This window comes from Apodemus sylvaticus, chromosome 1, assembly GCF_947179515.1.
Source record: "Apodemus sylvaticus chromosome 1, mApoSyl1.1, whole genome shotgun sequence".
Classification (NCBI taxonomy): Eukaryota; Metazoa; Chordata; class Mammalia; order Rodentia; family Muridae; genus Apodemus; species Apodemus sylvaticus.
This window is the reverse complement of record NC_067472.1, coordinates 102,258,719-102,272,312: the sequence shown is the minus strand read 5'-3', so window position 1 is coordinate 102,272,312 and position 13,594 is coordinate 102,258,719. Positions and strand designations below refer to the sequence as shown.

Sequence of the window (13,594 nt, the reverse complement as noted above, 5' to 3'; positions counted from 1 at the left end):
AATTAAAACAACCCTGAGATTTCACCTCACACCAATCAAATGGCTAAGATCAAAATCCTAGGAGACAGAGGTGCTTGCTGGCAAGGATGTGGAGAAAGTGGAACACTCCTCCACTGCTGGTGGGATTACAAGTTGGTACAACCACTCTGGAAATCAGTCTTGCAGTTCCTCAGAAAACTGGGCATGATACTACTGGAGGATCCTGTTATACCACTCCTGGGCATATACCCAGAGGATTACCCAGCATGTAATAAGGACACATTCTCCACTATGTTCATAGCAGCCTTATTTATAATAGCCAGAAGCTGGAAAGAACCTGATGTCTGTCAATGGAGGAATGGATACAGAGAATATGGTATATTCACAATATGGAATACTACTCAGCTATTAAAAACAATGAATTCATGAAATTCTTAGCAAATTGGCAGAAATGGAAAATATCATCCTAAGTAAGGTAACCCAATCACGAAAGGATACACTGAATCTAATAGACAAGGAAGTGGGGAATAACCTTGAACTCACTGATTTAGTAGACAACTTCCTTAACAGAAACACCAACAGTTCAAGCACTAAAGACAACAATTAAAAATGAATCATCCTGAAATTGAAAAGCTTCTGTAAGTCAAAGGACACTGTCAAGAACAGAAAACAGCATCCTGCAAGAAGGCAAAAGATCTTCATCTACCCTACATCCAACGGAGGGCTAATATCCAAAATACATAAAGAACTCAAAAAATTTTATGCAACCAAGCTAAATAATCTAATTTAAAATGGCATACAGAACCAAGCAGAGAATTTTCAACATAGGACTCTCTAATGACTAAGAAGTATTTATAGAAATATTCAATGTCCTTAGTCATCAGGGAAATGCAAATGAAATGACTCTCAGATTCCTTCATAACATCTGTCAGAATGGATAAGATCAAAAATTCAAATGACAGCACATGCTGGCAAGGATGTGGAGCAAGGGGAACACTCCTCCATTGCTGGTTGGAGTGAAAACTGTTACATCCACCTGGGAAATCAATCTAGTGCTTTTTCAGAAAATTGGGAGTAGTTCTACCTCAAGACTCACCTATACCACTCCCGGGCACATACCCAAATGATGATCCACCATACCACAAGAATACTTGCTCAACTATCTCCATAGCAGCTTTTTTCATAATAGACAGAAACTGGAAACGACTCAGATATCCCTCAACTGAAAAATAATAGATAAAAAATGTGGTACATTTACAGAATCAAATACTATGCCACTATTAAAAACATGGACAACATGAAATTTGTAGGCATGGCCTGCTGGTGGTGGTGCATGCCTTTAATCCCAGCACTTGGGAGGCAGAGGCAGGTGGATTTCTGAGTTCGAGGCCAGCCTGGTCTCTAGAGTGAGTTCCAGCACAGCCAGGACTACACTGAGAAACCCTGTCTCAAAAAAATGAGATTTGCAGGCAAATCAATGGAACAGAAACAATATCATCCTGAGTAAGGTAACCTAGATCCATAAAGACACTGCACTTACTTTATGTATTACATAATATTAGCCATAAAGTACAGATAACCTTGTTATAATCCAAAGAAGTTAAGTAATCAGGATGGCCCAAGGGAGGATGCTTGAATTGCACTCAGAAAGAAAAATTAAGTAGACATTGGAAGTGGATGGAGAGAGGAAACTTGATGGGAAAAGGGATGGCAAGGTGAACAGGGGTTGGGATCAGGGTGGAGGATGAGAAGATAGAGAACAGGGAAAGAGAAGAGAAATGCAGGGAAGCATCTCTGGGACAAGCTGGAGACCTTGGAGACTTGAGATGGGGGAGGCTCCTGGGAGGATATGGAGGTGACCCTAGTTGAAACTCCTAGCAGCAGGGGATATGGAGCTTGAAGTGGCCTCCTTCTGTATAGCAAGGCTGGATTTCCAGTGGAAGGAAAGGGACACTAACCTACCCAGAAAACCTTTGACCAAAAATTTGCTCTGCCTACAAGATGTGCGTGGATAAGGATGGTACAGAATTTGAAGGAATGGCCACCAATCACTGCCTCAACTTAAGACCCACCCCACAGGAGAAAGCCAACCCTGACACTATTGATTCTCTAATATACCTCTAGAAAGGAGACTAGCATAACTGTTCTGTGAGAGGCTTCTTCTAGGAGCTGATTGAAACAGATACAGAGACCCACAGCCAAACACTAGGCAGAGTTCAGGGAGACTTGTGGAAGAGTCAACTGATGGATTGAGGAAGCTGGAAGGTTAAAGGACACGGCAAGAAGACCTACAGAGCCAACAAACTTGAACACATTGGTGCTCACAGAGACTGAACCACTAACAAAAGAACATGGCTGGTCTGGACCTAGGCACCCTACACATTTGTAGCAGATATCCAGCTTGGTTTTCATGTGGGTCCCCTAACAACTGGAGAGGTGAACATCTCTGACTGGTGCTCTGTTGCCTGCCTTTGACTCCCTTTCCTGTAGCTAACTGCCTTGTCTGGCCTCAGTGGCAGAAGAAGTGCTTAGCCTTGATGTGATTTATGACTTCACGTGTCAGGGTAGGTTGGTACTCTGAGGAGAAGAGGGGGAAGGAAACAGGAAAGTAGGTAGAAGGATGATACTGGTAGGAGAAGAAATAGGAGGCTGCAATCAGGATTTAAAGTGAATAATAAAATTGCTGAAAAAATAAAAAGAAATAATAAATAATATGGTAGAAATTAAAGAACTGCATTTTAAGACAATGATGTGAAGAAGTAATAAAACAAATAGTGTGTTAAATGTTAAGAAAAAATTACAACTGACTTAGCAAAAGTAATCCCAAACAGATAAAATACAAGTTAATAAAATAAAGTTGAAAAGGGAAATATCTGAAGATAAAATGAAATCCATAGAATCATTAGTAAATATATGAAAACTTGTATTCAATTAACTTAGAAAATATAAGCTATATGTAAATTTTCAAACATATGTAACCTACCAAAATCAAACTAAACTGATATAATCTATTAAACAAGTATATAATAAGGAGCCATAATTTTAAAGTAGTAATGGAGAGTTTTATAATAAGGAAAAGCCCAATGCAAATTGAACTCAGAGCTGGGATCTACTGGACCTTAAGGAAGAACTAAAACCAGACTGATGTCAGTGTTTTTCAAACTATCCCATAAAAGAGGAGGAGAAATTCATATCAGTGTATACATGTGTGAAATCCTCAAAGCAAAATGAAGATAAATTAAACACAATTTCTGAAATAAAGTAAATAATATATATGTAAATATATAAATAAATAATATATCTAATAAAAAAGAAAAAAAGAAAAGAAAGTCAACATATCACAATTTATGCACAAGGCATGTCTTTCTTTTGCTGGCTTATCATATTGATGTCTACATATTGCCACATTAGCACTAGTTGTTTCAACAGTGCAATACACATTACATAATGAAAAATGAAATCAATATTTTAGCTGTGTTCCTTTCTGATTGACTCTGTTTGTATTGATTTGTATTTTTGATCTATGTTAATTTCCACATGTCAGAAGCATTGTTTTGAACATTCATCTAAGGCCAGCATTCTATTTCAGTTGAATTCATACCAACTGCGATTCTGTTTTCTTTTCCCACATTTTGGAGTTACAATTTCCCGTGTAACCTCAATTTTTTGATGAATGAAAAAATGTTGACTTTTACTTTCAGTGTTTTTTTTTTATATTTTCATAAGATTACAGATGATATTTGACAAATTTTAACACACTGCAATCAAAGCTATCATTGCTACATTTATTTTACTCTGAAATAGCCTGCTGGATATGCATCCATTTATCGATATTTATAGATATAGTGAAATAGACAAGAAGATAGTTAGCAATGGACAGATGTAGCCGGGCATAGTTTCATACACCTTGGGTCCCAGCACTTGGGAAGCAGAGGCAAATGGATCTCTGCATGTTGAAGGACACGCATGTCTACAGAGCATGAACCCTTCTCAAAAAGAAACCAGAACTAAAAATTTGAAGATACCCAATGAAATATTAAATAATTTTGTCAGCAGTTTTAATAAAATTAAATATTGAATATAAACACAAAATGTGATATATGTATAATATTTTCTATTAATTAGCATTTTGAGGGGAAAGTGGCAAATTCACTACTACTGTGAAAACAACATTCCTCCAACAAAAATTGTATCGACATGTTTCAGTATTCAAAATTTTTGCTTTGGAGAAAACAGAAGGCCCACCACTCGGTCACGAATCTGTTTAGTCTTAGCACCATACACCAAGGGATTGACTGTGGGAGACACTAACAGGTAAAGGATTGCAAAGATTATATGGATGCTTGGAGGCACATTCTTGCCAAAACGATGAGTTAGGAAACTGAACAATGCAGGTGTGTAGAAGGCAAGAATGGTGCACACATGGGCAACACAGGTGCCCAGGGCTTTAGAGCGGGCATTCTGGGAAGAGAGCCGAAATACTGCCTGGAGAATTTTTATGTAGGATGTGGTTATGAGCCCAAGGTCAAATATTGTCACTGAAAGGGCCACCAAAATTCCATATATTCTATTCACCTGAGTGTTACCACTAGCCATCTTCACCACAGCCATGTGCTCACAATATGCGTGATGGATGACATATTTGGTGTAGTACAACAGCCTTTTAATGAGAAGCGGACATGGCATAATCATGAGTATAGCTCGACTTAGGCCAACTAGACCTATTTTAATCACCATGGGTGTTGTCAGGATTGATGTATAATGCAGTGGGATACAAATGGCCACAAAGCGATCGAATGCCATGGCTACTAGGATGGCAGATTCCATGATGCACAGTGTATGGATAAAAAACATTTGAGTTAGACAGGCATCAAAATTGATCCAATGTGCATCAAACCAGAAGATGCCAAGCATCTTAAGAGTTGCAGAAGAGGAAAGACACATGTCATTCATTGCCAGGATGCAAAGGAAGAAATACATGGGCTGGCGGAGACTTGGCTCCAGCTTGACAGTAGCAATGATTATGCTGTTCCCCAGCAGTGTCAGGACAAACAGAAGACAGACAGGGATGCCAATCCAGCAGTGAACATTTTCCAAGCCAGGGATACCAACCAGGAAGAAAGATGCAATCTGTTGATGAGTAGCATTGCCTGCCATGTTAAAACTAGGGGTGTTACTAAAAAACAAAACAAAACCTACAGATGTTGCAAGTGCAAGTTTAACAGCATGGTAAGCAGAAAAAAGCCCAACAGGCAAAAAATATGAGTGCTAGGCTAATTTTAAATGTCTTTCTTGGGTAATCTAGAGTCACTTTGTACAACTCACCTTGAAGACCAAACTGTTCTCAAAACCTTTGTAAATCCTCTGAATTTTTTTTTTAACTTTTAGTAGCATGGGAACTGCATTTGGAGGCATGGGATCGGCATTTGCAAAGGAAAATGTTATATTTACTTAGTTTTTTCCTGATATTATCATTAGGTAAATCTTATTACAAATATTTCATTTGCTATTACATGGGCAGTTAATAGAATAGCATAAGCATAAATATAGAATGCAAACACACTAACAAACAGCAGACATTTTAAGAAATCACTTATCGGAGGACACTTTTATCCTTAGGAAACCTAGGTCCATTGTTGAAACTCAAAAAGATCTAATAAGAATAAAGAAAATCCAGTTATAGAAGCAGGTGCTTCATAATCCACTAAAGGTAAATTTAGATATATTTTAGGTTGTCAAAGGTGACCACTATGAAGATTTAAAGATCCTCTTTATTTCATTTTTCACTTCAGAGCTGGGTGATGCTTCATTATATAAATAGAATGAATATTCCTTCAGCAGAGGAGGATCATTTTATGCTAAGAAAAGGGCGAAGAAAGAAACAGAAAAAGTTAGATTGGTTATTTCAACATTATTTTCCTTAGAAGATGAAGACAGGAAGACAGATCACTCATCAGTGGACATTAGGTCACCACAGTCTGACAATTTTAGTAATGACTAATGCTGATCATAGACTCTTATCTGGAAATTTTTATTGTTGTTTTGCTACTTTGTTCTTTTTAAAAAGCATTTACTATATTTATTTTATTCTGTGTAGTGTACATGCATGTGGCACAGCGCATATTTTGAGAAGTCATTTTTATCTATGTGTTCCCTGGGATTGAATGTAGGTCATTTGGTGTAAGAGTAGGAACCTTTACCCACTGAGCTTTCTAACCAGTACTTATTTCTTGAAGGTCTGATATCCACCTAGTTTTGCATTCATTTTGATGACTTGGAAGTTTATCATAAGAGATACCCTGGTGATTTTCAATCTGGATTGAAGCACAGGAAGATCTTCATTTCAAATAGCAACCTGATAAAAATTTCTATAGCACTATTAACTCCATAGGAAGATCTCCTGATGGAGAAGTTACTCTAAAAATATAAAATCAGGAAATAATTATTTATTTTTGTGCAGTGAGATAGTCTCAAATTTTTGTTTATAAGCACATTAGTTAGCCAAAAGAAATTAATCAGTTTCCTTGCTTGGCACAGGCCCTTCCTCCAGCTCTGCCATTTAACTTTTGTAGTGACAGTGGGGATGGTGGGGATCAAAGCCCCAGCAATTCAGCGTTACTTTCTCCAACAACACTAACTGTTTAAGGCTCTTTTCCTGACTGTATTCTGACCTTTCTAGCACAGTTGTCTATCATTCTTGAATTCTAGTTTCCACCTACCAGTCAAACTGTGAAATATTAACTAGAAGTCTTCATAATACAGTTTTCAAATATTCTCGATGGGAAGTACTCATATCTGTATATCTAAATAATAGTTTTATGAGAAAAACTCTAACATGGTACCTGCATTCTGTGTTTAATCATTTGCTTTTCAGAGCCAATGAAAATTGGTTTCTGGGGTATTTTTGGGAGGAATTGAAAAATTATCAGGGATATCTCAAACACATCAAAAACCTTAGAAAATATTTTTTCATCATAATAGGAAAGCTTTTTAGAACTATCACACAGCAGATGAAGCTTATAGCAGCACATAAAGTTAATGCCAAAATACAAGTCACGGAACAATGTCTTGCTGCATTTTCACCAATTTCTAATTTGTAAGCCTGCATATGGCATAGTCCTCTCTGAGAGACTTGTTAAGGTGTGGTCAACTCTGCTCATGCCTCTGGAAGAATCAAACATCATGAGGCTAATGGTAGCTGACAGAACATGATAAGCCAATACATGGTTCTTTGCGACGGTGAGGAAAATATTAGCTCCCCTAGAAACATAGCCATACAACCCAGCAAGGAAACTTTGATAAAATGTGAATAAGTGTATTTATCCTTGCCAAAAACACATTGTTACAATAAAAACTTATTTCCTTTCTGATAACGTTATCTGCATGAAGACAATATGTGCAATCTGCTTAAAAATAAAAGTGATTTCCGCTAGGACAAGTGTCTTTACCGACCTAGACATGGTCTGCTTTGAGCATCATTCGCCTCCTAAGCAGATTACCTCTGTCACTCACGCTTCCTTCAAATGGAACCTGGACATGGCCATTTACTGTGGAGGTCAACAGACAGAGTACTGGATGTGGACTGCCCTTGCCTCTAAATTTCTGCTCACACAATTTTTCAACTATTTCCCATTTTTCTACAATCTTGATTTTATTGAAAATATTTTTTCTTACAATACATTGTGGTTAGTTTCCTCCCACTAACCCACTCACCCAAATCCACACTCTTTCTTTCTTTCTTTTACTGGAACACAAACACAAGAATTACTTTCACACCAAGTTCCCAGCATCCACTCTTTGCAGTTTCTCAGTCTCTGAATCAAATTTCTTACTTGAAACTCTTTCTTAATAGTCAATTAAAAGGCAAAAGCATGTTTTTAAACTAATATACATTTTATCTTAATGTATTATAACAACATGCATAACCCTTCTGAATCCCATAAATCTCACATTCCTAAAACCACATTACTTTTTCTTCTGTGGCAGAAGAAGCTACTCAGAAACTTCTATCTGGGTTTACTTGATGCCAGTTTCTCCTCAGCAGCTGTCCACTCTATTTCTGCTGGAATTCTTTTTTTTTAATCTTTTATTCATTTACATTTCAAATGATATCCCTTTTCTCAGTTATCCCTCCACAAACCCTCCATCCCATCCCCTTTCCCCTCTCCCCTCTGCGTTTGTGAGGGTGCTCCTCCACCCACTCCCACCTCACTCCTACACTGGGGCATCAAGCCTCCACAGGACCAAGAACCTTCCCTCCCACTGCTGCCAGATAAGGCCATCCTCTGCTGCATATGTATCTGGAGCCGTGGATCCTTCCAAATCTTTGGTTGGCTCTTACCTTTTGATTCCTGTCTGTTTTCAGTCTCATTCCTCAGATTTATACACCAAAAGGATTTACAGAAATCAAACAAAGTCAAAACAAATTCTCAGGGAAAATCTCTGTATCTTATATACTCTGATAATAATTTCATGGACATTTTACCTTGTATTTAAAGTTTCTGCTTCCCTATAAATGACCCATTCGTTCAGTTATTGTCTAAACACCATTCACTTCAACTGTCTTCTTGGAATATTGTGTTCTATCCAAATCATATCTATCATAAATTAATGAACTGATTTAGTCTTATGACAAATTAACAAGATCCTTTTGTTCTTTTGATACCAAATAGTACTAAGTAATACTGCTCTGCCAAGTGAAATTATTAAGCTCTGTACTGCCACTTATGTGTGTGTAGTTCCTTCTTTTCTATTCTACTTTTCTGTATCTTGAATACTGCTTTGATTCCTATGATGCAGAAGATGTTTAGAAAGAACTGTTTCATAATACAGTGCAGACTCTGAGTCTGTTTGGTCACTATGGTTGCTTTGTAATATAGTAGCCCACTTCCCAGAAGGCTTCTCAGATTTGGAGAGCTGTTGGTCCTTAGAGACAAAAGATCAAAGAAGCCAGAATGGATGGATGAAAACATAGGACAGCACAATGTCCCCTGCACAACCATGTTAACCCTGTAAATTCCACAAACCTGTAGGTTATTAATGAGCATCATTCCCCCAAACTGGACTTACATTTTTTGGGCCACTTCTCACAAATAGAAGGGTTAGATTCCTCTTGGGATTTGGCTGTTTCTTTCAGTTCTATACATTCAAGGTCTGGAGCGATGCCCAATGCCTAAGAGCAATGGCTGGCAGTGGACCTGGGTTCAGTCCACAGCACCCACATGGATGCTCACAGCCATCTGTAACTCCAATTACAGAGATATGACAATCTTTCAGGCTTCTTTCCTCCTCTGACATGCATGAAGCACGCCTATATACCTGCCAATAAAACCATCATACAGAGAATAGACACAATTTTATTAAAAGTCAATACATTTAAACTATGCTATATGAAGATATAAATGTCATTTTAAATTTTAAACTGAACTGTAATTATTTAGGAAACTATAATCTGGAATTTACACCCTTTCTTCATGTGTGTTTCTTGTAACTCTTTCATTAACTTTGTTCCCTCTGTTATATTAATGAGATGGGAATTTTTAAGGAGGATTTGGGTAGGGAGAAATGAACATACATGAAGTCCACTCATTGTAATTGCTGTGTGATCACACCTTGGCCATTGTAAATTAGAAAGGGTCACTGCCTTGTTCAAATTTATATATCTAATGCTGGCACAAAAAGTATTATTTTGGAAAAAGTAAATAATAAAATTCTATTCACAGTTTACTTTCCTTCTTATACTACCCCTGAACAACTCATGAAGGACAGAGATGATGAGACTAAGTGGAAAAGAAAGCCCTTGAGGAGAGAAGGTATGTACATGAAGTAGAGGAACCAAGCCAGCAGTTTCAGCATAGAATGAAGAAGATGGTTATTATCCTAGATTGTCACCTGATCTCAGAAGCTTGGTGTGTGCAGTGGGTGTGGCTATGTGTTGGCCTCTCTGTTGTTGGCCTCTTTAGCTGCTTTTCTCTGACATGGCCTGCGGGGAAAGAAATGGAGATGTGGGACAGAGCCAAACACAGGTGGAGGTGATGTCCTTAGGTGTAGCTATATTACCCTTGTAATCTGCACCCCTCCAGAGCTCTGATGGGGAGTGCTTTTAAGTCCTTTTCCTTTAGAGACCATTGGTTTGCAAAGTTGTTCAGTCAATGAGGCTCTAAGATGGCAATCAAACAATAGTCTAAATAAGTCTATAATGAGACTCAATAATCTCTTTATATACCATACATCATTTCAGTCTTTAAATTCAAACCCCCAAAGCTCAAATTTTAGTTTATTTCTTGACATTTTTACTAAATATAATCTGAGGGGTGGAAGGTGCTCCAAAAGTTAAGAGCTCGTACTGCTATTCCAGAAGACTGGAATTTGATTCTCAGCATCTACACAGAGTGGCTTACAACCGTCTATAACTCTAGAACTAGGGAATCCAATACCCTTTCTGGATGGTACAAGTGCCTGCAGACATGTGTCATGCATCCACACACATATGAACAAAAGTCAACTTTTATTAAATATAATTTTATTTCTAAAATTCTTAAAAATGGAATTTAAAAGTTCAGTGTATGAATAGATGAGTTGTTTTCTATATTCATTTATGCTATAATCTTTACAATATCATGCTAATTGTTTTGTTTATTCATTATAGTTTATTAGGAAAAATTAATAGGTTTGAAAGAAAAAGTATCCTCATTTATCTTTCTTCAATCCTATAAATTATGATTTTTGCTTAATTTTTCTTTTTATAAGTATATTATGGTTTGGATACAATATGTCCCCCACAAGCTTATGTGTTTGAGATTAGTCAGAGACTGTCACTGTTCTAGAGTTCTGTAGAACCAGAGCCTTGCTGGTTGATGTGCAGCTCCAGACTTTGAGGCTTGCATTCTCGTCATTGTTTCAGATTTATTACTCTGCTTCTCTTATTATTCTCTTATTTTTAGGGGATTTTTACTTTTACTTTTATGGTGTGTGTGTGTGTGTCTGTCTGTCTGTCTGTCTGTCTTGCCTGTCTGTCTGTGTGTCTGTGTCTGTCTGTGTCTGATTATGTGTCTGTATAAGCATGTAAGTACCTAAGGGAACTGAAATCATTACTTCAAGATTTGCTTTCACTGATGACTACCAAATGTAATAAATTAAAATGTACCAGCATATTATAATAGCAGAGCGTGGGTCTGACCTAGGAGTCAGCTTCAGGGCCTCACACTATTACTGATGCTGGGGTGCGCTTACAGAAAAGGAGCCTAGCATGACTGCCCTCAGAGAGGTCCAACATGCAGCTGACTGTGATGGAAGCGGATACTTGCACCCAACCAATGGTCTGAAGTTGGGGACCCCTGTGGTTGAATTTTGGAAAGGCTGGAAGAAGCTGAGGTGGAGGGTGACCCCATGAGAAGACCAGCAGTCTCAATGAACCCGAACCCCTGAGATCTCTCAGACTCTGAGTCACCAACCAGGCAGTATACACTGGCTGGTCCAAAGCTTCCAACATATGTACAGAGAAGACTGCCTCATCTGCCCTCAGTGAGAGAAGATGCACCTACACCTTGAGAGACTTGGGACTCCAGGGAGTGGAGGTCTGGCGGGATATGGGGGATATAGGGGGTATGGGAACATCCTCTTGGAAACAGGGGAGAAGGATGGGATAGGGAACTGTTGGAGGGTGGAATAGGATTGGTGATAATGACTGGACTGTGAGGAAAGATTAAAGATAATAAATAATAATAATAATGAACTGAGGAAACATGACATTTTTTTTCAAACCCCTACTGAGTTTCATGTTATAAAATGTTTTGTGGGGCATAGAACAGGAAGAAAGCACCTAGTCAGTGGTTGCTATTATTATAAGTGGCATTTTCAAACACAAGCTCTTAGTCTTTAAGGTCTCCATATTTTTAATAAATCTGATAGTGCTAAATGAGCTATTGAGCTCTACCACAAAGAATTAATTAATAATTTTATTAGATGAGTTTCTTAAGTTTGATGAATACTTAAAGGACATAGTGGTAATTTTTATCTACAAATATATTTTTCTCACTTGTCTTTCAACTACATTGCCATGTGTGTACCTCACATAATAACTAAAATAAATTGTATTCTACATAAATCTGAGAAGATTGCTGAGATGTTGACTTCAAGCCATCGACCTGGGAATGGTTGAAATATAAAAGAGCTGTGACTTTGGAATATCAAGTCCTTGGTAGAAAACTTGGTAATAATAGAACTCTGCAGTTAGTTATAATGATGAGTTGTGTCACTGCTCTTTGGAAGACAGAAAGATCTCATGTCTAAAAACATGAAAAAAGATCAGTTACAGTTGTGTGCAAACATCTGGACATAAAAGGACACATGTGGCCCTGTAGATTTCCCAATGCTGATTTAAAAATTGAACTAATATATTTCCATTTCACAGTGTATACTCACTAGAGATAGTTCCATGCAGTTCAGCTGTAGCAGAGTGTAAATTAAAGATTTAAACTATATACAATAATATATGAATACCAAAAGATAAGATTAGTAAAAATATACATCTTAAAATTAACAGGATATCCAAGACTTTTTACGGGACTAGAAACATTCAGTTCTAGTGTCCATGAAAGAAAATAATAAGTCCATCAAGATTTTGAAACTCAGAGCATTTTAATGTTTGTATTTGTTGTTACATTGATCTTTAACATGCTACTGTTAAGAAATTTCCATGTGTACTGGCATATCTTGCTTCTTCTCCCTGCATTCTGTGTGCTCAACATACACAATTTAAAAATAAGTTTGCCTTTGAAGGCATTACTTTTATAATGATTATTATAAAATATTATTGATTATATATATATGTATATATATATATTATATATATGTATATATATATATTATATATATGTATGAATCATATTCTTTGTAAATAATATCCCTAAAGGAGCCGAGGCTCAGCAGTTAAGAGTACTTACTGTTCTGCAGAGGACCACGTTTGATTTCCTGAATGCAGATGGTGGCTCAAACTATCTATAAATCCATTTTCAGAGAATTCTATGCCCTCTTCTAGCCTCAGTGGTCACAAGCCTTTTATGAGGTGCATATGCATGCATGCAGGCAGGCATTCATAGACATCAAAGTTTTTAAATATCTTCATGAAATCAATTTGATTTTAAAGATGTATCATAAAGTAAAGTGAATCATTACATTTTGATCTTTATATCTCTTGCTTTATTTTATATTCCAGTTGTCAACATCAGTGCGTTGCATGATTGGGTAGTAAACAAGACCAAGATAAGAATAAATAGGGTAAATAGATGCAATCAAACCAAAATCAAGGTACAAACAAAAGATTGTGGTTTTTTCTGGGTGATATTAGGTGCTTAATATTTGAAGATTTTAAATTTAAATTATTAAAATAGGTCTTATATAAAATGTGTCTTCTTGACAACTATAGATACTAAAATGAATATTCAAATGAGTCATTTTTTTTCAAGTACTAATTTATTTCACAATCATTTTACATACAGGAACTTTAAGTCCTCATTAACAAGCACAGTCTAGTTGCATCAATTCCTATTTAATAGCTAGAAAAAATGTATATGAAAATATATTATATATTTTTATTCACATCTATCATATTATG

At 36.9% G+C, this 13,594-nt stretch overlaps 1 protein-coding gene across 1 annotated transcript; it reads right to left on the bottom strand.

The window, feature by feature from the left end:
• Positions 1 to 4,188: 4,188 nt before the first annotated feature.
• LOC127680834 (olfactory receptor 52A1-like) lies at positions 4,189 to 5,136 on the bottom strand. The gene has a single exon (XM_052176562.1). The coding sequence runs from the start codon at positions 5,134 to 5,136 to the stop codon at positions 4,189 to 4,191; it is 948 nt and encodes a 315-aa protein (XP_052032522.1).
• Between the last annotated feature and the right edge of the window lie 8,458 nt (positions 5,137 to 13,594).